This window comes from Myotis daubentonii, chromosome 1 (assembly GCF_963259705.1).
Source record: "Myotis daubentonii chromosome 1, mMyoDau2.1, whole genome shotgun sequence".
Lineage (NCBI taxonomy): Eukaryota > Metazoa > Chordata > Mammalia > Chiroptera > Vespertilionidae > Myotis > Myotis daubentonii.
This window is the reverse complement of record NC_081840.1, coordinates 208,475,443-208,502,977: the sequence shown is the minus strand read 5'-3', so window position 1 is coordinate 208,502,977 and position 27,535 is coordinate 208,475,443. Positions and strand designations below refer to the sequence as shown.

The 27,535-nt window shown below is 48.3% G+C and overlaps 1 protein-coding gene across 11 annotated transcripts in view; it reads right to left on the bottom strand.

Annotated features, from left to right (window-relative positions):
* Positions 1 to 393: 393 nt before the first annotated feature.
* The window catches only part of APBB2 (amyloid beta precursor protein binding family B member 2), a 329,970-nt gene continuing 302,828 nt past the window's right edge, over positions 394 to 27,535 (bottom strand). For 8 of the 11 annotated variants that reach the window (XM_059672664.1, XM_059672706.1, XM_059672655.1 and 5 more), the window contains 6 exons: positions 13,868 to 13,982; positions 12,394 to 12,481; positions 11,402 to 11,485; positions 9,218 to 9,333; positions 7,578 to 7,757; positions 394 to 4,175 (listed from right to left, as the gene is read on the bottom strand). In XM_059672664.1, coding sequence (XP_059528647.1) covers positions 4,008 to 4,175; positions 7,578 to 7,757; positions 9,218 to 9,333; positions 11,402 to 11,485; positions 12,394 to 12,481; positions 13,868 to 13,982 — 751 coding nt within the window. In that variant the 3' untranslated portion in view covers positions 394 to 4,007. The remainder of the gene's footprint in view (positions 4,176 to 7,577; positions 7,758 to 9,217; positions 9,334 to 11,401; positions 11,486 to 12,393; positions 12,482 to 13,867; positions 13,983 to 27,535) is intronic. The other 3 variants (XM_059672712.1, XM_059672675.1, XM_059672717.1) reach the window with 2 other exon arrangements.

Genomic DNA, 27,535 nt, shown 5'->3' with positions numbered 1-27,535 from the left:
TCTTACCAGATGGAAATATGCAACAACTAATCAAAACTGAATCTTACATCGCTGAAATTATTTTTAAAATATGTATTATTATTGATTTTATTGTTTCCAAAAAGGAAGAGGGAGAGAGATAGAAACACCAATGATGAGAACCATTGATCGGCTGCCTCCTGCACACCCCACTGGGGATCAAGCCCACAATCAGGGGCATATGCCTTGACCAGGAATTGAACCGTGACCTCCTGATTCATAGGTCAACGCTTAACCTCTGAGCTATGCCGGCTGGCTGAAATAATTTTTAATTTGAGGTAAGAATAATCTGAAAATAAAGTGACTATCGTGGAGAACTTACATTTCTATTTCTGCATGTATGTGACTGACATGCCAGATAAATGAGCCAAAAACTTTGTGCAGCTAAGTTTATTCTCACAACATATTACATTGAAATGTGTAAAAGTGGTCAACAGTAAATGGGCAAGAAAGCAAAACCAAATGTTCTTTCAGGATAAACAAGCTACTTTGGGTCGCAGGGAGAGCTCTATTAAAGTGTGAGCAGTGCGTTCCCCTGAAGCTGAAATACACTTCATGTTGCTGGCTATGTAACAACCTGTTAGCTGTGGAGTTGGGAAGTCAGTCTGGCAAGCCGGAGAGCGAGTGGTTTCACTAAATTGTGCTAATACCAGGGAAACGTTTCCCGAGTTGTTTGTGAAATTTTGAATGTGTTGCAATGCTTACAAAAACAAGTGTGTCAAATGAGAAAAGGAGGAAAGGTTTAGGGCTCCTAGTAAATGACCTTCCGTAGAATCATTTACCAATGTCGATCATAAAGTCATAAAGTGAATTTTTTTAAAAAAAGTAGCAGTGCCAACAGGTTATCACCAAGAACTTATTTTAATGGAAATGAGAAGAATGTCCCTTCATGCAATAAGACACAAACAAAAAACAATGGTTCTAATGAGCTCTGGGTGGAAACAAAGGCGTGTGGACATGTGTCTCTTTCGGAGGAGATCACACACGTTGTGATATAAAAATGCAGCACCGAGCAGTGCTTTAGTTTGCAAAGTAAAAACTTGAGCCCTAGGCATGTTGGCCATTCCCCCTGATGCCGCCCACGAGCACATATATGAGGTGGCAAGTCTGTGTCTGTCTAGCTGCTTGTAAAAAATAAAATGAACTTTAAGCATTTTCATCTACATAGTCCAATAAAAATGTGACTACAAATCATTACAAAACCACCTTTTAGGCAACGAATAGTTCACTGAGATTACGTAGACCTGGATACACTGTGAGATAATATCCAGTAAAGATAATACATGAACACAATAATGCAGTATATTTCAGTAAAAATAGAATAAATAAAAATATTTTAAGCTGTATTTAACAGGTTAATTAAAAAAATGAGAAGACATACAAGGCATAGTGAACATGGCCGCCTGTTTACCGAAGGACAGACATAAAGAATGCATAGATAACAGAGCGTCGCTACAACATCATGTCAAACACTGGTGTCCCTGCACAGAAACACACACACTTTCATATATACTTTTTGGCCGTGGCAGAAAGTGTCTGAACATACTGTTTAACATAAGTAACTTTACAAAATTAACCACATTTCGTATGCAAAGCTACCTTCAAAACAAAGCATCTGCAGTAAAGTTTTCAATATGTAAAGGCTATCATTCATTTTAATGTATCCTATAATTGCATATATAAATCAGTTTGCTACTTAAAGCTAGCTCAGTATGCCTGGTCCTGTAAATAAACAAACATATGCCTTAAAAAATGAACACAGGGTTCTGGTAGAGATTTCCAATATAAAAGTGGATTTGTTGTTCAGAAGTTTGAAGTTTATCATACTAAAACATTTCATTGTGGAGATCAAGATGAAAGAGGATCATGATTGAATTTGAAAAGCTTTCAAAGGGAAGAGTATGGATTTTCTTAATGCAATAATTTCTGAAAATGGTATTGGTTACTTCAGATAGAAGCATAAAGGCTGGTGAGAAGTATAATTCATTTCTAGAGGGGCATCTTTTTTGTCATAACATGAAGGTGCCAGCCACAATTCCAGAATTCTGAGAGGGAACAGAGGCAAGAGGCCACTCCTCATTCCGTGTTCTCTGGTGGCTAAGCTACGTGGATTAGGACTATCTCCACCACCCCTAACATCATCTCTGGAAAATCGCCTGGGATTCTGTCCTCTCCAACACACCATAGGCACCCTGCAGGACAGCCCTGGGCCAAGAAGGCAAGGGTTTTATAATTCATACCAGTGAGAGGAATTCTGCCACATTGCCTACTTCTACAGGGAGTGCTACGACTTCCTGACCATAATTGGGTTTGCCCAGAGTCAGTGTGTAGAGATGCTCTGGCTGGTGAGGAAGCGGCATAGCCTACAAAGGGGAGGGGAAGCCTGGGTCCCAGTCCTGGTTTTCTCACCAACTTTGGTCAGACCTCAGGCTTGGAGACTGAGCGTCTCGGTACTTCATATTTCTATTTCTCAAATGTGTTTAGTACCTTCTCTATCTTATAAGGCTCAAGTGTGATAAGGATGTGGAACCCATATGACAAGCACATAGCAGGGGATATACAGAAAGCAGTTACTTTTATCACTGGATGTTGTAAAATGTTAATGTTGACATTAAAAAGTAAGACGAATGTTTGGATTGATCTCCTTAGCAAATTCCTTTTAAAACAATGTTAACAAGGGTCTAAGTCTGTGACTTACAGCTAAGTTTCATACCTATAGAGAGAGGAGGAGGAGGAAAGCGTTAGTTTTGGGAAACTTGTTAAATAGTATATTGTCCTTATGCAGATTTTGCTCTGATATGAAATTTTTGAATCTTGAAAATATAATGAAAAAAAGATAAATTAAAAAATATAGCTAGTGGAGTCTAACTAATTCTGATAGTAAAGACATAAATCCAAGAAAGGTTCAACTTAATGTAATTTGTTGCCATGGGAATATATGATGGACAGACAGCTTTCTGGGCAAAAAGCATTAGGGCAAGACTGAGCCAGATGCGGAATCCTAGCAGACGTTTATTTAGGAGGTGGAATAACAAAATAACGTGTGGTAACAATATAAAATATAAATGGCATTTCCTCAATTCCAAATTGCATATTGGCTAATTAGCAAACTAAGGACAAAAGGCTTACGAGGAATACTTCATTTTAATGTTGTTTATGCAGAGAATGGCCATAGTGAACTATAATTCTCTAGCTGCATTGTACAATATAAGGCAGAAGTTTGAATATGTCCCACCCAAAATGCATTATGATTTTGTTAACCTCTTCCTTTTTCTTAATCGGTTTGAAAACCATCTGAAAAGAAAGGCTATTTTTGTTCGATTTTAATTTCTGACATTTGGTTTGTTTTCAATTGTGAAGTTTCATTTTTCCCCCCAATACCCCACAATCAGCTGCAGACATGAAATGGTGTCCACGTGTCGAGCTCGTCAAGGAAAGCGGCCAGTCGGTTTCCATTCTGATGCCAATAGCCAATTTTGACAACGAAAAGGTCCAATTTTATGAATTTAACTAAAAACCATCCTATTTTGACAGCATCTCAGTGGTGCCTGGGATGCAGTCTTCTCCAATGCTGAACAGGACAAAGTGCTGTAGGACTGCAACGCTGCCCAGGACAGATCCTGTCACGAAGACCGTAACCCGGGCGTCATTCACTCCAAGGACTCGGCCTCAGTTCGCGAGGAGGGAGCGGTGTGGCCACATTCTTCCCTGTGTGTGTGAAGTTAATCATGTTCACGATATTTACAATAAGAAAAAGACCTTCCACGGCTCATGATGTAACTTACAGCAAAAAAATTAGTCATGCTTCTTTTCATATCACATGATGGTGGCAAGAGAGAGAACATGCTTGTCTAACACTGTTCGGTGAAGGATACATTTTCTGAAGACAAAGCATCAGCAACTGAATGGAAGGCCGGACACTGTCCGTGTTCTTTAGTGTAGCTCTTCGATCTCCAGGGAAAGGTGACGGGACCCTTTAGCATCCGCAGCTACGGCGTTTCCGTGACAGGGCGTTTCTGTTTCAAAGTGTCAATGAGGGACAAGACCCCGCGTTTCACATTGGTTGTGACCCGTCTGGTCACGGAGTCTGCTGGCGGAGGAGGTGGCCGGACTTTCTGTGAGGGCGGCCTGGCTACCAAGCACTTCTGGTATCGCAACTGAAACAAAACATGGTTGATGGTCGTTAATAACGTATCATCCCTTCTTGTTGAATGTGATTTTAATTAATCACCAATACATTTACTCCCCAAAGTTAACGACCTCGCTCCTAAACATGAATCCAGGAAGCTAGCGATTTTTTTCTTTAAGCGGAGTGTTTTAAATTTTCTTAAAAGATCCTGAGGCTTGACAAAGATGCTTTGGCTTTTGCCATCTTTTTCTTCCACCCAACTCCTCCCTCTACTTGTCCTCTATATTGATAGGCTGCAATTCACACTCCTCACAGTCAAAGAGCAAGTCTAAGTTTTACAAGTCTAATACAAGTCTAAACCTTAATGAATTAAAAGAATCCATTATCCTGGCACCACGGACAGTTTCTTATCCTTCAGGAAGAAATAGAATAACACAATCCATCGGCTTTTGTATTAGAAAAAGATAAGTAATTCTTAAAAATTAGATTAAAAAGGTTAAAATTTATCCATTTTTTTCCTAATCCAGGCACCTGAAAATAAATCCATGACTGGTTTTTAAAAAATCTACTTAAATATTAATAACTCCCCCAGAACAGTATGAAACAGGCTGATGCTCCCCACTCCCGCCCCGAGAAGCATAAATTATTTGTAGCAAGACTCTGGGTCACAGTGTCTGTCACAGCCCCCAGGCCTCAACACTAGCCCCTTCCAACCCAAACGCACGAAAAATGAGTCACTGCGTGTCTCCTCTGTGTTAGGTACCCGCCAGGTCCGCACCACAACCCAGGCTCCATGCTCTTAGAAGTCGGGGTTGTTAACGGGCAGCTGTGGCACATGGCGCACTGGACTGGGAGTTCCTAATGCGAACGAGGCAGTTCCAGCGCGAGTCAAAACTGCCCCATCCCTCTCCGCCTTTTCCTAAAGTTCACCAAAATATTTTCAGCTGGGCTCTACCACACAGCTGCAAAATCTGCCTAACAATTAAGTAGATTCAAGAGAATGTGTTCACGCCACAGACATCTCAGAAGGTACAGATTCATGCATAGATATTTCACACGGAGAAAATACAGATGTGATTCAGGACGCTGGCTTCGACGTATAAGGAAAGGTTTCATTTTATCAACGGGCCTTATACAGGACTGGCTGAGCCTCTTCAGCGGGCTGCCCCAATGCCAGTAAAGTAGCAAACAAATGAGTAAAAAATTGCTTCTAAGACATAAAATGGGCCTGGGAATCAGAAAACAAACTGTAACCAGTGATAAAGCTAATTATTTAATTGCCATTGGCATTTGAAATGTATAATTAAGGCTGAAAGCTATTCATTTTGTGACTAAAACCATCTGTTACGATCATTTTCAATTTCATGACATACCTAAACAGTTACCCTCCATTTTTGCTTGGCTGAACTCTCCCATCTTCTCTCTTCTTCCCATAGTCGCTGCATCCCCTCTCAGTCTCCCACGCCCCGTCAGGAGGTTCATCTCGACTCTTCTGCACCTGTTTCCTCCACCCGGCCCTGCTCCTTTATTATATGCATAATCCTGGCTCCACAGAATGAGGGGGACTTGTACCCCTGATCAAGGACTGTGGTAAGGAAGCCAGCTAATGAGTGCACTAGGTCTTCCCTTCCTTTCCCCATCCGCCCCTCTCCATTTCAAAGGGGTCTTTTATGATAAAAGTCAATCAGCTCTTTTCTTGTTCCCCACCTCCATTATCTGCCATCCACCTCATTTCTTCCCCCTCATGCTTAACCTAGCAACAGGCTGTATGGAAAACCACAGAACTCCCTCAACTTCTCTAAACCCACGTACTCTTGGATTCTTGGCATCTTCTGGCCAGTCTCAAAGTCACTCTAACCCAGCAATTTTCACCCTGTGTCCCACAAGGATTTAAAAACATGCAATACCTGACTATTTAGTCAGGGGCACTGACCTCTTTTCCCTCAGAGTGTCAAATAAAAAAATGACAACAGCCAACACAACAATAGCCACCCAGTGTGAATGAATCAAAATTATACCTATTTTTTTTTTTTTGTCAGATGGCCAAAAAATATATTTTTGGTGTGCCACAGAATTTTAGTTATTGGCTTGTGTGCCATGAGATGAAAAAGGTTGAAAATCACTGCTCCAACCCAATTAGCAGGCTAAGCCCCCTCCCCAGGCTCTTAATCTACCACCAAGACCTTGCCCCAACCACGTATCTATGACTCCATTCCAGTCGGCTTTGCTGGTTCATTTCCCTCAACTCCATCATGCAAGGATGCTTTCTTAGTTCTACTTGAATTGCCCAGAGTCCAGCCCATAAGTGGATTAAACTAGATGAAGCCCAGGTACTTCAAATTCAGAATCTCCTCTGCGCCCCTTCCCCCCACAACCCTCCCGCCATGAGACGCTCCACAACATCTGCCAGGTCACCTGCTCCTGGTTTCCATGCTGTGCAACCCACATCCGGACCAATAACCGGGCTTCCTGGTTGACGTCTCCACCCCAGACACTCCTCCCAACCCGTCTTCCACTTTGTTTTCTTTTTTTGTGCTCTCGAGTACACTTTTAAGACCTACTATGGTCAATCCACTCTCCTGCTTAACAATCTGTGCTGAAGATAAACACTTTGGCACAGCATTATGGGCACTTCACGACATGGACGCTGCGTCCTTCCACTTGGCTCCACCGCCCCCACCTGTGTTGCTAGGATACACCATGCTTCAGGTTGATGCCCACATTCACACAATCCCTCGTTTTTACTAGGACTTTCTCAGTGCCAGCATCACTGGTGCTCAAAGTATTTTGAATGACAAAGTATTGTTGTTTGTTTGAAATCATACAAGACGTGAAGAGCATTGGACTTTGGTACCCAGAGCAGGTGGGACTGAACGCAGACTCGCCAGCTCTGTGCCCAGGGCCCCCTTCTTTCCTCCGAGCCTCTGTCTTCTCATAAATAAAACAACGAACAACTGCCTAACAGGGTGGTTGTAAGGACACGAAGTAAATAAAATATGTAAGAACAGTACACAGAAAGCAACTCTTTGAAATAAAAACCAATCTAAATTTTTTTAAAGTACTGAGTTGGTTCAAAACAGTACCAACTCATACAACCAACATTTTTGGATCACATCCTGAAGTTAATAAGGACTGAGAACTGAGAATCCTTAGACTTGTGGTTTCAAAGATCGTCCTTTCCAATGTTCCTGGAGTCTCATCGGAATTTGGCTCCCTCCGGCCCTGCTTCTTGCAGGTGCCCTCGCCCCTTGACATGGCAAGCTGTTTATCACAGTTGAGTCTGCCCCAGGAGTGAGAGTGTTACACGGTAAAGCATTTCTTGTAGGATCAGACTCTTCTCCTTTTAAGTTAGTGACGCTGCTCCAATTTACAGCACAGAAAACATAACCAGGGGCATGCCGTCGAACCAGTGCCCGCAGCGGGTACTCACCATGCAGGCGGCCTGCACCGCCTCGGACACGTTAGCGGCGTTAGGCTCGCACCAGAACACGTGGCACTCGAAGCGCTGGTTCCCGGTGTCCATGATGAAGGCAAATGTATGGATGTCCTTCCCGACGCCCATGAAGGACAGAAACCGCACGCGGCACTCCACTAAGATTTCCTCTTCGTTCTGCAAGACACACTGCTCAGCAGCCCACTCTCGGGGAGCCAGGCAACAGTCACAAACACATTCAGACCCTAAGTCAGAGAGTCAAGCGTGGATTGAAAAGACACAGCCAGACCGAGTCTAGGAAGCAAGTGTCCCCAGGGACCGGAAAGGCCATCGCTGCTGAGGGTGTCGCATCCTGGCATTTAATCCCGCTCTGAACTACACACATCCGAGGTGTGTGTTCCGCTCCCTGTGCACGTGCTCCAAGCCCGGGGGCTCACTGAGGGTGGGGCGATGTCATGCATACTTCTTACATGTCCCCCACATAGGCCACCCATCTGCCCAAGTGAACCCACTGGAAACCCCACGGCCCCAGAGAGAAGGAACCGCGGGGTCTGTCCCCATCCGGGTCTTCTTCCCAAGCTAACCGGCATGCTGAGTCATAGTCTACCTAAAACCGTGTAAAATACTAAGTCTCCAAATCACATTTCCTCTTTCACAAACTGGCACCCATACGATGCAGTGTGAGGGACTGTTCGGGGCATCCTTATGAATACCACATCCTTTGTTTGCAGCAGCAGCAACCGTGTGCAAGTCTAATTAGTAAACACAACCAGCACGGTGACTTGTGGACCACTAGCACCTTGACCTGTTAAACAGTCACGCAGGTGCTGTGGGATTAACAGGCCAACTGCGCTGGTCTGGGACGCCTGGGAGTCTTCTTGGGAGAAATTAGGTTCAAGTGGAAATCTGGGTGAGGCACAGGCGCAGAGCACAGGAGCAGGAAAGGGCGCCACCGGTTTGGAGACCGAGGAAAACCCAGCGCCGCACGCTGGCGAGGCAGGCAGGGTCAGGGAGTGTCTCACTCTCCCTTGGAAGGGGAAGGGGGCCTGAAGGTGACCTGCTGGAGGACAGGGCCGCCGCCAAGGACGCGCGGTCTTCCCATGACGGTGTTTCACCGAGGCAGAGAGGTGGGAGAGTCTGCAGCCGGCCTGCCTGTGTTCCGTCCTGACCCTGCTGCTTCCAGCTTGGCGACCTTGGGTAGTTACCTAACCTCTCTGTGCTTCAGTTTCTTCAGCCACAAAGTTGGGATAATGTGAGTGGAGGCGAATGCTGGCCTCACTCAAGATGACCAGCGGCCCCTGCTACTACCAAACCGTAGGATCTCCGATAATGGAAGCCTCTCCTGCCCCCCAACCCCAGAAAACACAGCCCACTTGCCCCTGGAGCCCAAGAGGGACCAGCCAGAAAACCAAACCACCCGTGCGATACTGCTAGTGCCTTCCAGTCACCACCAGCCAATGTGTGCAGACACCCAGACACAAAGGGCACATCTTTTTTTTAACGGAGGCTATTTTAGTCATAAGCAAGCACAGCTCCCCAGAGCTCCAGCCCTGGCTAGGTACCTAAGTTTCACGGAAGACTCTTGTGTCCAAAACCCCAGTGTCACCCAGACAGGCCAAGGGCATGCGCGACCCTACCTTCTCACTGATGACAGTCACGGTGGCATCGGCCACGCTCATGTTCACAGACGGCCAATCCTCCTCGCTGGATGAGGTCATGAGACTCTCTATGGCATTGTTCAGGGTATCCATTCCTGAACGGATTGAAGGAATCATTGAAAAAGGCCCTACAGCTACTTGTCACTCACAAATTGGGGCCCAAATCACCCAGGCGGATCTTTTTTTATAGCCCCAGGAGACATTTCATTTCTCATGTTTGCTTAAAAAAATAAAATGCCAGCTTTTTCAACAAGAAGGGTCACGGGAAACCTGAGATGTAGTGTGTGATGGCCTGTCTGATCGCCACATGCTCCTTCCTCTTTCTCCCTCAGGGTTCCCCAGCCCTGACTGTATGGGGAAACGAGCAAATGCTACGTTTTTCTAAGCACAGAGCTCTGGAAAGGGGACCCAACAGAAGCCAGCATTTATGTTGTTGCTTCAACAAGGCCAAGCATGGGTGGCAATCTTTACAAAAGTTGTAGGAGCTATTCAATGGGGCACTTTTACTGGGTGTTCCCACAGCTGTTTTTTTTTTTGGGGGGGGGGGGAATGGAATAACAACTTTATTGAGATATAATTCACGTAACATACAAGTCGCTCACTCAAAGTGCCTAATTCAGCCCAGGCCGTGTGGCTCAGCTGGTTGTTGTCCCATACACTGAAGGACTGTGGGTTCAATTCCTGGTCAGTGCACATACCTAGGTTGTGGGTTCGATCCCCAGTGGAGGCACGTACAGGAGGCAACCAATTGATGCTACTCTCAAACATCGATGTTTCTCTCCCTTCTTTCCCCTCCCTCTAAAATCAGTAAAACAGCCCTGGCCTGTGTGGCCCAGTAGTGAGAGCATTGGCCTGTGCATCAAAGGGTTGCAGGTTCAACCCCCTGCCCTGGGCCCAGTCGGGGTGCATGCCGGAGGCAGTCAATGTGTCTCTCTCACATAGAAGTTTCTCTCTCTCCCCTCTCTCCCCCACTCCTTCCACTCTCTAAAAATCAATGGAAAAAATATCCTCGGGTGAAGAGTTTTAAAAAAATAAAATCAATAAAACATCCGCAGGTGAGGATTAAAAAATTTTTTTAATGTATAATTCAATTTTTTGTTGTTGCTATATTCAGAGTTGTGCAACCATCACCACAGTCCATTTTAGAAAATTTTCATCACCCCACAAAGAAACCCTGTACCTTTTAGGAGTCACCCTCCATGGCCTCCCAGCCCCCTAGCCCTAGGCAATCAATTTCTATTAGAGATTTGCCTGTTCCGGACATGTCCCACACATGGAACCAGAGTATGTGGGGCTTTGTGACTGGCTTCTCCCACTTCCCACATGTGGTCAAGGCTCATCACGTGGCAGCGTGTGCCAGTGCGCCCTCCCTTTTCCTTGCCAAGTAAGACCCCTCTGTCTGCACCATCACACCTCATCTGTCCACATGTCCAATGAGGACATCTGGCTTGTTCCTACTTTTTGATTGTTACAACAAATGCTGCTGTGAACATTCACGCACACATTTCTGAGAGGACGGATGGATGTTTTCATTTCACTGGGGTAAGTGCCTAGAAATCCCTGGGTCAAACGGTGACTCCATGTCTGACGTTTTGAGGATCTGCCAGACCGTTTCCCCAAGCAGCGGCATCATTTTACACCCCCAGCAGGATGAGGGTCCATCCAGGCCAAGGCGGCACCTCCCGCCACCTCTCAGCTTCCTAAGGCCAAGCAGCCAGGCCCTGGCCCTGGATGTGAGCTGACTGCTGTGTGCACGGCTTCCCGGTCACACCTTGAAGGGAAAGCATGAGGACTCCCCCAGCCCTCCCTGCTGCCAACCAGGCGACAAGGACTGAAGCAGGCGCCCTGGCCCCAGAGGTGGAAGCCCCACTGGAGGGCAGCAAGCCCTGGTCATGCTTCTCTGGAATGCTGGGTAAACGAGAAATAGAACGAGAAATAGGTGCCGCTCTATCTACATCCCTGCGTTCTGGGACCGAGGGGCTCAACCTGTCCTCCTCGCTCTCTTGATCAGGACTGTCTGTGTGCTCTGGCTGTGACAGTTCAGGGGCCGGTTCAAGACAAGGAAAGGGGCCGAAACAGCAGACCCACCCTTATGGGAGGGTGGACATCCCCCTGAGCTCCCAAACACCTGCAGGAGGAAAGAGACAAACATGCTTCACGTACCGACTGGCTTGTCCACAGGTAACATGCCCAAGTACTGCACGTGGAACTTCTGCACCAGCTCAGTCTTTGGTGTTGGAAAATCTACTGCAGGGAACAAAAGCAACACATCCTTCTCTGTGGTTCCAACACACACACAGCCATCACTGTGTCATCTGGAACGCACACCCTGTGCCACACTGCCCTGGTTCTGGAGGTAAATGAGGCACTTGTTCTACAAGAACAGAGACGCTGGGGCTCCGTCAATCAAAATCCCATTCAACTTTCATTTCCCAGGCAGAGACACATGTGAAAGCAGGACCTAGCCCGGCTGGCGTGGCTCTGTGGTTGAGTATCGATCGACCTATGAACCAGGAAGGAGGTCACTGTTTGATTCCCGGTCAGGGCACATGCCCAGGTTATGGGCTCGATCCCCAATGTGGGGTGTGCAGGAAGCAGCCGATCAATGGTTCTCTCTCATCATTGATAGTTCTCTCTCTACCTCTCCCTTCCTCTCTGAAAGTAATTATAAAAAAAAAAGAAAAAAAAGCAGGACCAGGAATCTATGTGTTAAAGCTGTCACTGTCTCTTTGATGTGCGCTAAAGAACAGCTTCTGATGTCCTCTATGTTGGGTGTGGTTCACGCCCAGGGAAAGTTTAGTCACAAAGGGGGCAATCAGGGAAAACAACTAAACAGAACCCCCAAAATATCAACCCACATATTTTTTAGCTAGCTAGTCCTTACCCAGGCTGTAGATGGGTTAGAAAACCACTAAGGATAATATTTGTTAATCTTGTTCAACAACAAAACTCATCTTGGCCCTTTATGCCTAATCCCATTGACACAAATCAACTCTGAGCCGTGGGGGGGCCACGGGCCCGCTCAGCATGTGCTGGTGGATGGATGTGAGCATGTTTTACGGAGACGAGAAGCACCAGGGGACTATCCAAGACCCTTCGGTTCCTGAGTTGGATGGAGGGCGCCACCGTGAAGAGAGCAGGTAGCGCCGACCTACCTTGCAAGGGAACGTCGAGATTCACATTGGTTCTTTCCTGTAAGGAGCTGCAGGCCAGGGCTTTGGCATTCTTCCGTTCGGCCATAATCTGAAGAAGAGAAATCACAGCGTGGGCTTGTGGTTACAGAGCCCGCCTTCAGCAACTGGAGCCAGCCAGGTGCCTGAGCAGATTGTACTTCCGAGTGAAACCAGCTGCCTATTCTGAGAACTGTGCCGTTTTCCGAGGGATACGGGCTGAGTAACTATCCCTCCCAGTAACAGTCTCCTAATCAGTTGAAATTTGTTCTTCCGTTCACCCCCATCGTTACTAACACAACCCACACATCCCTGGCCTGTGGGGACCTGCTGGCCCACTGTGGTCAGGGACAGCGCAGCGGACGTCCCCCATTGCTCCTGGGCGATGACTCTCAGGTACCATTTTCAGGGCTCTGGGGACAAAGCACAGAGTGCCCCCTTATCCACGGGATCCATGCCAAGCCCTAGCGCCTGCCTGAAACCGTGGATAGTACTGAACCCTGTAAATGCTTTGTTTTCCCCCTCTACATACATACCCATGATAAAGTAGGCACGGTAAGAGGTTAACAACAATAATAAAATAGAACAACTATAACAACGTACGTTGATAAAAGTTATGTGAATGGCTTTGGGGCCATTAGTAAATAAAATAAGGGTTACTGGAACACTAGCACTGTGATACCGAGAGAGCTGGCCCGATAACAGGACTGAGTGACGAATGGGCGGGCGGGATACACAGCGTGGATATGCTGGACAAGGGATGATTCATGTCGTGGGTGGGATGGAGCAGGATGGCACGAAATTTCATTATGCTACTCAGAACGATGTGCAATTAAAACGTATGAATTGTTTGTTTCTGGAGTTTTCCATTTAATGTTTTCAGACTGAGGTTGACTGTGGGTGACTGAAACCGCAGAACATGAAACCGTGGGTAAAGGGAGAGACTACTGCATGTGGGTTTAAATCCCGCCTCCGCCACTGACTAGCTGTGTGACCGTGAGCAAGTCCCCTGACCCCTTGTGTCTCTTCTCCTCCAGTGTACATGGGGATGATAATATTCATGTCCCTAATAATAACGTTATGTCAGTTCTGAGCATTAAGTGTAAGCACTCAGAAATATTAGCTGCTGTCGCTGTTCTCAAACTGTCTAAACCTGTCAGCTGTCTTCCAAATGGTCTCTTTTCCGTGAGGAGAGTCATCACTTTTACTCGTTCACAGTGCTGTGGGTCTGAAGGAAGGAAACACCCCCTTCAATGATCCCCAAAGCAACTCACACCTGCATTCCCAGCCCAAGCTTTCACTCCAGGTGGAACAGAGGCCACTGCCTCCCCAGAGCTCTGTGCCTGGGCCAGCGGCTCAATGTGCAGTTGGCAGGCCCACCCTCCCACCCCTACACCCCTCTCCCTGCTCAGCAGTGAGGAAAGAGAAGGATGGGCCACTGTACCCCGACCCACCTTACCTTGGAACAGATCTCGTGGAGACTTGTGGCGATGGCTTTTGCTGGTGTGTCACATCGAAATACATGACATTTCAATATTCTTGTATCTTTGTCTCTTGCTACGTAAGCAAAATCTCTGTACAAACAAAGTTCATCAGGACGTTACAAAAGGAATCTTGACCAACACATCCTGGCGGAGAACGCTAACTGAGCTAGTGGCCCGTGGGTCAGTGGTAAACAGTATGCAATGGTTAAAAAAAAGCAACAGCTACTTAAAACAGAGGAACGGCTTCATGGATATTAGATATTCATTTCTGAGGAACAGAACTACAGGCATGTGTGTGTTACGTGCCGTTGAGCGGCTCTGACTCCCGGCGGCCCTGTGACTGAGTGGTGTCCACAGTGTCCTGTGCTCAGCAGCCCTGCTCAGCTCCTAAAGGCTCAGGCTATGGCTTCTTTCATGGAGTCACTCCACCTCCTACTTGGACTTCCTCTTTCCCTGCTGCCTTCTATTTTCCCAGCATGACTGTCTTTTCCAAAGACCCTGCCTTCCCATGATGTGGCCGAGGTAGGACAGCTTCAGTCTTGTCATTTTTACCTCCGGTGATGTTTCAGGCTTACCTTGGAGATACTGCATGTTCGGAGCCAGACCACGGTAGTGCAGTGAGTCACATGTCATGTTTGGCTCCCCAGTGTTTATAAAAGTTATGTTTACACGGAACAGTAGTCTATCAAGTGTGCAATAGCACTATATGTACAGAAATAATGTGCATGCCCTCACTGAAAATGCTTTATTGCTGGAAACGCTAACCTTCATCTGAGCCTGTTGGAAAATGGCACCAAAAGACTCGCTTGACGTGGGGTTGCACAAACCTTCAATTTGTAAACAAATGTAGTGTCTGCTAAATGCAATAAAACGAGGTGTGATAAAACGAGGAACACCTGTACAGTGTTTCCCACACCAGGTCGGCGGCAGCCTTGGAATCTCTAACAACCCATAACGAAAGGGGAATTTTATAGAAACCTTCTATCTAGAGAAACAAATATGATTATACACAGAAAACAGGCTTGAGAAGAACACGAATTTGCATGAGTGATACCGTGACAAACAGTGGGCAGCAGAAGCAAACAATAGGCTCTGATGTGTCAACATGTGCACAGAGGCGGAGGACCCCAGCTGCTGGCGGAAGCTGAAGGGCAGCCACAGGGGGCGCTGGAGCACAGAGACCCCACAGACTGGATCCTGTCCCAGGCACCTGGTTCTGTCAAGCACGACTCCTACTCCAGCGCTCAGGGCGACCACAGGGTGAGCTCAGACCCCGCCCGCCTGTGGTGAGCATGCAGCCGGGGCTGGCTTAGGTGTCTATTTTGCTGATGAAAAGGGTAATTACTGTGACGTTACCTGGCTTCTAAAGAACCACGTCATATAACTCAACGTCTCACCGTTAGTGGTTTAAAGATCAAAGTGTTTATGAAAAATAAATGCTGAGATGGACCCGCCTGGTAACGGATCATGATGATTTCTTTGCATTTGCTGCTAAGCCAGGATAATGTCTGCATATATAATCACAGATGAATTTATTTGTAATGATTTCTATTCATGTAAGAACTGGCCGTCTTCTCACAGACTGATTGATACTTTCCCCAAGACACCTTCCGCTTCCTTGGAAAGGCATGGGGATGGGTGCTCTGGGCACCTGGCCACCGTGAAGGCCTAGCGGGAAAGCCTGCTCCCCAGGCCTTGCCACGCCCCAGGCAGCCCCTCGGTGGGACTCCCCGAGCCCGGCTCCAGGTCGGGGGCACCTTCACCTGACTGCACGCAGGCACTTGAACTCGTCCACATCTGACCTCCCTACCTTCTCGCTCAGCTGGTGTCCTCCACGCTAGAACCAGGAGGCCTTCCTGACTTCCTCACCCCAGCACCACGAAATGCCCTGGACCCTCCTTTCCTCGCCTGCCCCCCCACCATGCAGGCATGAGCAGGCTCTCGCCTCCCTGCCTTTGTCCGTGCTGTCTCCATGCCCGTTGTCGAGGTTTAGGGGTCAGCTGAGGCCGGGTGGGTGCCCTGCCCGGTGCTGCCACGGCTCCCCATACAATGTACTTGGTGCCATACATGTTTCTTTATGAGTTTGTCTTCCCACAATCCCGTGCAGCTCCCAGAAGATGACTTGTCCCTTATTCATCCCCAATACCCAGGCGAGGCCTGGCTACAATTGGACCCGAGTGCCCGTCCTTCCCGAAGCACAGGCCTGGGGCCCCCACCGTCAGAGGCAGGAGCGGGTGCTGTGGCAGCGGCTGAGGGCTGGGTCTGAGCGCAGAGCTGGCCCAGACGGAGGGCTGAGCGGCCTTCCCCCAGGCTGTGGTCCAGAGGCCTTTATATCCTAGTCTCAGCCACCACCAGGCAGCATTTTACGTAAACACGAGGTGAGAGGAGGCATCACTTCTGGAGCCCATGCTGAAGGGAAGCCGTTTTGGCCCTTTCTCTGGCTGCTCTTCCTCCCGAGACTTATCCTAAAGTCACACACACAATGTCTCACACCTACCACCCCCTTTCTTTCAAAATTCCACAGTCAGCCCACTGTTATCAGGCAAAGTCTCTTCAAAGCTCTATGGTCACCCACAGGAAGTCTAAAAATCCTGTCTGGATTTCAGGACTCCCCAGATCTGTCCCACCAACTCTGCCAACATCTTTCCTTCAACCGAGCGGCTCTCCCGTCTGCTCCCGAGCCTGGGCCTCGTGTCCACTCCTGGCATCTCCCTCGCCTGCTGACCACTGGCCTCCTGCACCGCCTGGAGCCCACTGCTGCTCCACTCTGTGCAGCCCCGCCCAGAAGCCTGCCTGGCCTGCTGGCCCTTGCTTGTGTCCAATGCTGATTACGGTATTTAGATTCTGTGCCACAAAGGACAGGAGCTGTGGTTCCCGTGCAGGTCTCAGCTGTGTCTGTCCTCTCAGAGACAGTGCAGAACAACTGGAGGGCAATGACTCGGGAGTTGGGCCACCCAAATTCTAGTCCTGTTTTATTACCGGTTCCACTGAGGTTCCACCCCTTGGGCACGGAGTCTAATCTCATCACTAAGTAAGGGGGATACGCCAAAAAATCATGAAAAACACAATTTCCAAGGGCCCTCTCTGGCTCCGATTCGCTGTGATGCAAACTTCCAGATCCATCACATTCTTACGTAAATAGAATTTGCTACGTTTTTATCTTCTTCAAAAGGACTTGAGGAGGCATCTACCGACTTCTCACTGGTCACCTAGACTAACATTTCGGAGTCCCGTCTACAGCAGTCTGGACAGGCGGTGCCTGTGAAATCTCACTCAATCAACCAGCCCATCTCCCATAGCTGGAGCATTTCTAGGGAACCAGAGTATTTTTTCCCTAAATAACGAGCTGAAACTCGCCTCCCTGCGACTTCTGCTTGTGGGACCGAGCTCTGCTTCCTGGGGAAGCGCGGTAACACGCAGCCCAGACCCGTCTGGCAGCCACACCCCTTTCTTTCCTATCAGACTCCCTCCCACTCTGTCTGTCCCCAACCCTCCTCGGCTGGGGTCCTTTACCACATCTCCACAATTTGATACAGTCCTCCCCAGAATCCAAATTTGCTCAGGTCAAATACACATTATGTTTGAAGCCAGGAACTTGTGAAGGATGGCAAGTGACAGGCGTTCGAATAATGGTATTTGACCTGAGCAATCCCATATGATAAAAGGCTAAGATGCAAATCGACCGAACCGCAGAAAGACCGGTCGCTATGACGCGCACTGACCACCAGGGGGCAGACGCTCAATGCAGGAGCTGCTCCCTGGTGGTCAGTGTGCTCCCACAGGGGGAGCACCGCTCAGCCAGAAGCTGGGCTCACATTGGTGAGCGCAGCGGTTCCCTCAGTGCTAAGGACCCCTCCAGGGATGTCCGATTGCTGGTGTGGGGAGTGGGCCTAAGCCGGCAGTTGGACATCCCACAAGGGGTCCCGGACTGCGAGAGGGTGCAGGCCGGGCTGAGGGACCCTCCCCCCCCAATGCATGAATGTTGTGCACCAGGCCTCTAGTATCATTAAAAATGTGGTAAAACAAGTACAAGAAAAAGCCTACTCTAAAGCACTGCCTCCTGACCCACGAGGGATGTTTTAATGGCCATTTGCATGCATACGAACTATGTTAAGACTCGCTGAATTGTATGTGAAGGCCCTTTCCTCCCAGCCTACCTTTCTGTAAACCACAGAGTTGTTACTACTGCAGAGGGTGGCCCCCACCTGCAAATGAGGACTAAAACAGCAGCAAAGAGGTTTGGTCCAAGCACCCCATTTCTAGCCCGCTGTGATAAAGGCCTTCTCTCCTCTTTGCTCCACCTGCACAGGGCCTGGCGGGAGGGATCCTGTTCCAAGGCTGCCTGCTCTTATATTCTGACTGTGCTCTGAAAAGTGTGTTTTGAGGGTGGGAGGAGGGACGAAGGAGAAAGGGAGTGAGAAATGTCATCTTCCTAGATGCCAATCCAGAAGGTCCCCCCCCCCCACACACACACACAGGACTTTGTTTTCTAATTTTACCCTGTGGCATATGCACCACATGTGAGCATCATTAACAGCACAAAGCTCAGGCTCTAGCCTGGTAAACTCAACGTTCTTGTTTCTTCCTTGCAAGCTTAAGATGCTGACTCAGTAAATTCTAAAAGGTGTCCCCCAGGAACTTATCACCTGGGTAAACCCATTCTTCACAGGGAGTCCCTTGCCAGGCACCTCCATGAGACCACACAGGCTGTGTAAGCAGCAGATCTGAAATTCTACCACCTGCAAATAGTCCAGGTGGCCTGGGCGGACCAGAATTGGTAGCCGTCTCTAAAGCAGTCCTGCTGTTAATATGCAGAGCAACTGGTTCCCAAAGAAAAGACCCGAGGGTAGGAACTAGCAAACAGCTGAAAGCAGCCTCACCATTGGCTCACACAGGACTTATTACTTTAGAGGAGGAGGTTCGCATCCAAATGTCCAGCCCTCACCTTCCAGAACCTTCCACTACCTCCAGAGGTCAGGCTCACAAGTTCTCTTTACCTCCCTTCTGGAAGGCTGGTCCTGGGAGCGTCCCCACCCAGTCTATGCCATTTCCCGCTCCCTCCTCACCGCTGAGCACAGACAGCAGCTCCTCCTCAGGGAGGACAGTGGCCTCAGCGCAGCCGGGTCAGCCCAGCCAGGTGGCTCACGGAGACGCACTCTAAAGCGATGGCCTGTGTCTCCTTACTTTGTCAAGCAGTAACCGTGACCATTCCCTCAAGGAGAAAAATTTCAAAACCTTCTCCTCTTATCAAAAATGGAGAGAGTCTCTCGGCCGGTGCTGCTCAGTGGTTCAGCGTCGACCTATGAACCAGGAGGTCACGGTTTGATTCCTGGTCAGGGCACATGCGCGGGTTGTGGGCTCGATCCCCAGTGGGGGGCGTGCAGGAGGCAGCCAGTCAATGATTCTCCCTCACTATCGATGCTTCTGTCTCTCCCTCTCCCTTCCTCTCTGAAATCAATTAAAAAATACATTTTAAAACATGGAGAGAGGTGAAGGGTTTAAGAAGGCACAAATCGGCAGTTGTAAGACAGTCACAGGATGTAAGTACAGCATAGGGAGTACAGTCAATAACACTAGTAGCTCCGTATGGCGCCCGTGGGCACTGAAAATACCAGGGGGAGCACTCTGGAAAGTATATGGTTGTCTAACCACCGTGCGGCACACCTGAAACTAATACAAAATAATACTGAGTGTAAACTGTGAGTGAAAAGCAAAAAGTGTGGGGGAAAGGGAGCTTTTATTAGGTGACAGAGCTATGGAATGGAGGAGCTTAAGCCTCCCCTCAGCCCGATGGGCAGGCTGACAGTCAGAGCCCCGGAGACGCACAGACCCAAGTGTCAATGCCTTTCACGCCAGAGTTACCTGCTTTCCACAGGTCGCTCGGAATTCCACAGACACGGGCCCAGAATCGAGATGGAAATGGAGCCAGTCCTTCTGGCTATTTGCCTGGAGCCAAACCTCACCGGTAAAACTGGAGAATATGTAGCGTAAGCAAGTCCTGATTTTACTTCTCCAAGAGGCGGGAGAAGCCTCCGTACACAGCATGGCACATAACCTAAGTATTCCCGTCACTCTCCTGCTAGTGCGCCGGTGAGACCAAGTTCCTCATTCGGCTGCCCATCACCTTCCCCAAACAGGGCCAGAGACAACAGAGGATTAGGGACCCAGATGCAATTCAACGTTTTGTTTTAAAGCTATGACACACAACAATGATGATGATAAGACGTTAAACAAAATAAAGTTCTGCCTCTCAAAGACAAGGACGGTGGCGGTGGCATGTGGCATGGAGACAGCAAGTGAGCTTTGCCAGACACAAAGGCACCAGGAAGGGGGAGAAGCGAAAATCAATGGTTACCTCTCTCTGCATCCGGGAAGGCATGAGGGAACAGAGCAGAAAACAGCACGTTAGCATTCACACAGCATCCAGCAGGTAAGACCACCCCGTGGACAGCAGCTGGGAGCACTGCCATCCCACCTTATTCCCCAACTCTGCTGCAATTAATAACCTTTCGGCGCTTATTTTAGCTGAACTCTTACACCGAAGTGTGTATTTTGAGCCATGTTACCATGAAGCCAAGAGAACCAGCTGAGTTTACAGGCAACATATCAGCCGGGGGAGGTAATCGAGCTTAAAATATCCCAGGCAAATACAGAAAACTGTTTGCAGTAAACACAGGCAGGGCACGTAGCCCCGTTTTCCAGCTCCACCTGCTCCCAATAAAAACCGTATGGGAACCATGACAAGGAAACGGCCGTACCTGTTTCACCAACACTCCTGACATTCTATTATTAGAGCTGCAACGTTATAATCTAGGGACTTGCACGGAAGTGCCTCGTGAGAGGGCCACAGGACAGGGGGGCGGAGACAGAGCAGGTCAGGGCAGAGGTGGGGAGGGGGAGGGCTGGTAAGTGAAAGCTGAAAGGGTGAGGACTCGGAGATGAGCCAGGGAAGCAGAGAAATGCCGAGAGCAATTGGAGGTCTGCAGCCAAGCACTTCAAGTTCCATTCCCAGAGCCGCCCTGAGCCACTTAAACTCCTGAGTGAGTGCTCACCATCCCCTTCTGCTCCGTCACAGCCGCTGAAAGCGTGAGAGAGCGGAGCCCCACGTCGGTCACATGTGTGCATTAAACATAGAGCCACTGGCCAGCAGAGGCGGGGCCGCCGGTCACATGGAGGCAAGGAAGAAACCCGCCTTTTCAGGTGCCCTGCGGCCAGGGTCACGGAGCAACGCGCGGGACCTGGCAGGTGTGAAAGCTAAATTCGTGATGTGAAATGCAAGCTCACCAGACAGGGAGCCACAGTCATTACGTGGAAGGGCAGAGCTGCACATCCTGACAGGGTATCACCACGGCGCACTGAGAGGAGAAACCAAACAGGCAAACTGTGGAGAGTGGCTACAGAGTTTGGACAGGTTCAAGCCTCGGACTAATGAGAGCGCACAGTCCTCTCATTGTCACGTGCAAGTCCCAGCTTGGAGGGCAGAGCCCTCCCAGCACAATTATAGGCAACAGCTATAGTTGTAAGCTTGAACCTATAGTCCGAACACGTGGCCCCACCTGCCTGAGTGATGTGGGGTTGATAGAGTTCAGGTGCATGCAATTGAGTAGGATCGAAACCCATGAGAATGTTTTAAACATCTTGACCACGCCCTTACTTTGCCTCGGGGACTCTGTGGCTATAAAATAAAGACACAGCTTGTAATCCGTGATGCTGAATCTCCATCAGAGAGGGCAGCATCCCACTCAGACCCAGCTTTCTTCTCTCGTCTGTCTTTTCTCAATTCTTCACCGCCCGCTCTCAGGTTCATTCATGGCCATGATGGCGCGGCACAGCAAACAATTGACGTCCCAGATATCCGGTCTCATATGAAAAGCAACCAAGTTCGAGTGTGTGTTCTGACACATGCACAATAATAAGTCTAGAACAACACAGCACCCAGACTGTGAGATGGAGGAGGGATTTGTCGCCGCTCCTTGGATTTGCTGGGTACCACTGACCATAGGATGCAGGGAAGTCACCTCCCGCTCATGTCCCTCTGCTCTGCCTTGGACCCACTACCAAAGTTAGTCTTTGGAGGCAATCAAGATCATCAGCAAAGGATCCAAAGACCTGGATTCGAATCTAATGTTGAATAGACATGAGAAGCTCACCCTCCTGGGTTTCTCATTTCCGATGAGATGGTCAAGGAACACAGTGCTCAGATTTTTATCAGAAACAGACCTGAGAACTGCTTGACTCTCACTACAAAGAATGCGCAGGTAGCATTTCCTTGACTAGATTTTGACATGTACCCAAATGTTCTTAATTTTTTCCCTCTGCATAAAAAGCTTATGCCTAGTGAATGTCAAAAAACACTGCCTGATAACCTTAAATCTAGAGGCCTAAGAATACAACATGCTTCTTTGTGTATAATTATTATTGGAGCCTCCATTATTTAAATCAGACCCATTACTAGCATTCACTTAAGGAAATAACATCGATATGTAGCCGCTGTGTTTTTCCCATTAGGGCTGAACGTGGAAAAAAACGACACTACAAACTTTTAACAAGGTTAATTGTGTTGGGGGTGATAGACACTGCTTGAGTTAAGTGCTGAAGTGAAAACCAGCCATAAACAGGGACTTTAGAATGATCTCTGAAATGTCCTTTAAAAAAAAAAGAAGAGTCACAGTGGCAGCGGCTACAACTGATGTGACACCTTATAAATTTGCTGGGGATAAAACATCAGCCCCAAGCCGGGCTTCTGCCTGAGACACACATCCTGAGAGTGGAGAAGGCTATATTTAGCCAGGCGCAAGCTCACTCCCTTCTCACTGTACGAGATACCAGTGGGAAGGATTAAACCCCAGAATTAATTCCACACCAGCCGCACAGCCAGGGCTGCCTGATCAGCATGCTCTCAGTGGCTGTTTCTTGGGAAAATGAATGTGGGAGTAATTGGCATTGTTTTCATTAAAATAAGCCTGACATAACAGAACTACTTGGCATGTGTAACTGGGCATCCAAATGAGTAGGAAATTCCTCCAAATAAATAGCACACCAGAATGACGACGTCTGTGCTGGCTTTTTGGAAGACATTTCCTAACCCCCGGCACGGCCACCTACTTCTCATGCAGCACACAACCACACAACCGTCTACTTTCCACAAACTGAGCCGGGAAAGCAGACCCGCCAGTGTACTTCTCCCTCCATTTTCCCAGAACTCTCTGCTTCGGGCTACTTTTGGATGCTTGTCTTTCATCACCGGGGGACTTAGAGTACCAGCACAGGCCAGCATCCTCCATGTGACATCGAAGTTAAAACTATAAAACTGTCATGAAAACTCCCATGCCAGCTGCTGAACCCGAACCTGTTCATTCCCGCCCTCCTAGCCCCCCAGCTTCAAATGTTTGTGTTTTCTTGTCCCTGACATTGATTAGCTATTCGCCCTTGGTCGAGGCCTTTAGCCTCTGTGTTCCTCAGTTTCCTCATCTGTAAAATGGGAATAACACTGGTACTCCACTCCTAAGAGTGCTGTGAGGATTACCCTTTAATCTGCATGAAGCTCGCACAGCCCGACGGTGTGCAATGTGCACCTGATGTGCGTGCTAACCCGTGTGGTAACTAACTAGGGGGTGAAGAGGGAGGTATGCCAACAGGAAGGTTCCTTCCTAACCTGTTTTGGATCCTGGAACCGTTTGGAATCTGATAAAAACGCCCCAGAAAGAAATGTGCGCTGACCCACAGTTTCATGCACACTCTTAAGTGAGTGGGGCCAAGGTTCAATAATCCCTGAAACTCGCTCACAGACCCCTTTAGTATCCACCCCCCGCAGGGCAAAGTCCTCTGACCTGAACTGAATGCGGCTTTTATGCAAATCTGCCATCTGGTGTGTGGTGAGTTACAAGAAAATTCAGCTCAGGGAAAAGGTTCTGTCCCTCCCAGGGCCCCGTGGCTGCAGCAGAAAACACCACCTCTGACCAAGTGGGCCCCTTTCTTCCCACCTCCCTGCTCAGCCCCCGCACGGTACAGCCTGTACCTGGAAGAGGAATTACAGCTTCAAGGGGACTGGTTGTGAGGCTGAGGAACTAAAGTGGTGCAAGGTTATTGAAATGCAAGGCACATCCTTCTAAACAAAGGGCTTTCTCATGCCACTGGAGAGAAGACACAATAGTTACCACTCAGCTTACTAATGAGGGGGGGAAAAAACATATTTGAGAGGCAACAGGAAATGAGTATTTTTTAAAAATCCATCTTTCAAGAGAGCACAAATGAACAAGTGTCTGCTCTCATCTGTTTTGTATTACAGTTAAAAAACAAAGCAATCTCACTTATCTGAATATCAGAGCAAAAGAATACAAGCATGACTTAAATTTAGTTCTCAAGTGAGAAATAACTCACAGGGTGTTACAATTTCATGGTATAAAATTTAGGGCATAATCAAAAGATAAAACTATGTAAATTATACCTAAATTATAAAACCATGGGCTGGATTCCTTCCTGAAAGTTGAGATGGTAAAACAAAAGCAAACACTACTTGATACCTAGGAGGCTCCTCTCTGACAAGGTGTGAATATTAACAGGCTTTGATACAGAGAGGGAAAATGACAGCTCTTCACTCGGAGAACGTGGATTGTGGATTCCATGCACGAAGTGCCATGAGGGCAAAGACCACCGGCAAGGTACAAACAAGACTCCTGGTTAAAACCACGGTGAGCCTGAGGATGAATTATCTTCAACTCCCTGTACCCAGCCACATAGAAGGCTTCTTGTGGGCAAGGCACATTCTTAAACCAGTTCCTAAATTTTTAAGAGGATTTAGGGCTATCATGATATGGCCAATCCCATCTCTTTGTGCAGAAAGAAGGCACACTAGTGTAGATGGCACAAAAAGCCTAGGCACTTGGCCTTCATTTAAATTTTGTAAATGTCCATCCAGATAACATTATTCCTGACCAAAGGCCTGGTGCACGAAATTCGTGCACGGTTAGGGTCCCTTGGCCTGGCCGGTGATCAGGGCCGATCGGTGGGGCCACCAGCAGGGTGATCGGGCCCCGCTTGCACCTGCCTTGGCCTGGCACTGCCTGCTCATCTGCTTCACCATCCTGCCACCTTCCCGCTCTTGTTGGGGCCCATTGGGGCCAGAAGCACCTCCATTGCTGCCTGCTGCCAGCGTCGCCGACCCCCACCATGTTCTGCACCGCCCCCCTGATGGTCAGCGCACACCTAACTCCGGGATGGTTGAACTCGTGCCCGTAGGGACAATTTGCATATTAGCCCTTTATTATATAGGATGTTTAATAGGACAAGGGTCTCAAGGTCTGGGCGGTTCTTACTAAACGTTATTATTGCTAAATGTGAAAATGTAGTACCATATTTTTGCAGGGGCAGCTGCAAGTGGATGAGCTTGACCTGAACTGCAACCAGAACTGCAAATGGGTAAGTGCAGCCAGCTGCAAAGAAGAAATCAACATGCAATTAACCAAACAGTGTACATAAGCAATGGCTAAGCCTCCCTCCAGGGGGAGAAAGGACTGTGGACAGGAGTCCCCTGTCTCCTTTACTTGTTGCAAGTAAATAAAACTACCTAAAAATCACACAATCACGTCTAGTTTTTTAGTAGAACACCCCAAGCACCAACCCCTTTGATTGTGACAACACTGACACGCTGCAAACTCAACAATACCTAAACAAAAAGAGACATCACCACTAGGATGACTGATTGCTGATAACAAAATAGCAACAGCAGCTCCCCTTCACTGAGCCTGCTACCAGCCAGGCTGTCTTGCGTGTACACTATATGGCCACGCCACACAAGAACCCTGCAGAGGAAGCATTTCACGATGCTCATTCTATAAACAAGGAATCGAAAATCCAGGGAACTGAAATTAACTTGCTCGAACCCCCACTGCTAGAAAGTGGTGGATCCATAAGTGGAACACATATCTGCCCGGCCAGTCTCCTCTCCTTTGTCTTTGGGGCACCTGGCACCCAAGCCCACCTCCCTCTCAATTAATGGGCTCCTCAGAACCCCACCTTTGGATGAGGAGAGGTGGCCTCTGCTTTTGTCTCTCTCTTGATTGGATTTTTGGTTCCATCACTGCTGGACCTGGTGAAAAAATCAAGTGCTATGTTTGGTCTGAATAAGTGGGGCAAAGACTGAGGATTTCATCCTTTGCACAGCAGCCTCTTACCCTGTTGCTCCCCTACTTATGATCCCACTCAAACTCCCCATCCATCTCTCTAACTTCACTTCCTGCCTCTCCAATGCCTGCTGGGCTCCAGCCACACCTGGATCCTTCTGTTCTCCAACTGGCACACAGGCCTGTCTCTGCCCTAGAGCCGTCGTGCTCTCTGTTCCCGCTGCCTGGATCACACTTCCTCATGTCTTCCATGAGGACTCCCCCCCCCCACCTCCTGGACCACCCAGTCACTGCCAACACTCAGCCATCTAAAGCTACCCTGCTTATTGGTTTATTGTCTGTCCTTCTTTCCTTCTCCCTATAAACCTCAATACAGAAGACACCTACTAAGAAGGGCTTGTGGTGGTTAACTGCCCTCAAATGAAAAGAAAGCAAAAAACACAAAGCCTAGCAACCCTTTCCACACAGGGGCCTCGCACACAAACTGTCTTCAGGGAAAGCCTGCCCTGAACAGCCTGCCGCCAGAGTCAGCCCTTACAGAGACGGTCCTGGAGTCCTATTTCAACCAATAGGACTGAGGCTCTTCCCATTCAATTGGAGCTGGGCAGCATCAACCAAGCAGAGGAGCTCCATTCTGACCAATCAGGAAAGTGCCTTTTGGGTCAATCAAACGGTGAGGATTTGGAGTCCTCATGTGCATGACTAGAGGCAGGGACTTGTGCTTATAGAGGCCAGCTCCCCGCTGGCTTGGGGAGCTCACTGTCCCCATGGAAGACTGAAGACTGTGCTGTCCTGGCCGAGCTGAAACACGGAAGATGTCTCACTCAGCCCGGGGCTGGCCTCACAGCTATGCGGCAGCACAACTGAGCTGTCTTGCACTGAATCAAGTTTCCTTCTTCAATGCGCCCCAAACTGGGGATTTCTGTTGGCACTGAATTGGTGCCAATGACCACTGGTTGATGATCCCCACGGTGTTGTCCAATCACCACTACCTGGCGCATAGTAGGTAGTCAATACGTAAGTATTTTTGAGCGACTGAATAAATAACTAAAAAGGGTAAAGGAAGGACTTTCCTCCTTATACCTGACCAGGTTGGCAAGAACCTAAGGGAGCGATGCGGTGAATAAAAGGGAGTTGGCTGGACTTTTTCCTCCCGTTACTGTTTATCACAGACATCACTTTAAAAATGACGTTAGCTCATACTCCATTTTCATGTCATCTGAAACAATGTTAATAAAACACATATTTCATCTGAATGGGCAGGAGCCGAGTTCTGAAAAGATTAATCTCTTGTGACTATTTGAAAGCCAAGCAAATCTGTACTCTGATCATCTCCAGCAGGAACAGCCGTCTTGTTTCCAGAGCCCCTAACTAGATTCCTGCTTCAGAACATCTGTCTAAATGAAAAACGGCGCTCTGCTTCTAAGGAAATCAATATATAAATTCCCCCTGTACACTGATTCCTATCAAGATTTACTGACTCCCTAGATAATTTTCTTAGTAATTGTACCCAAAGAGAAA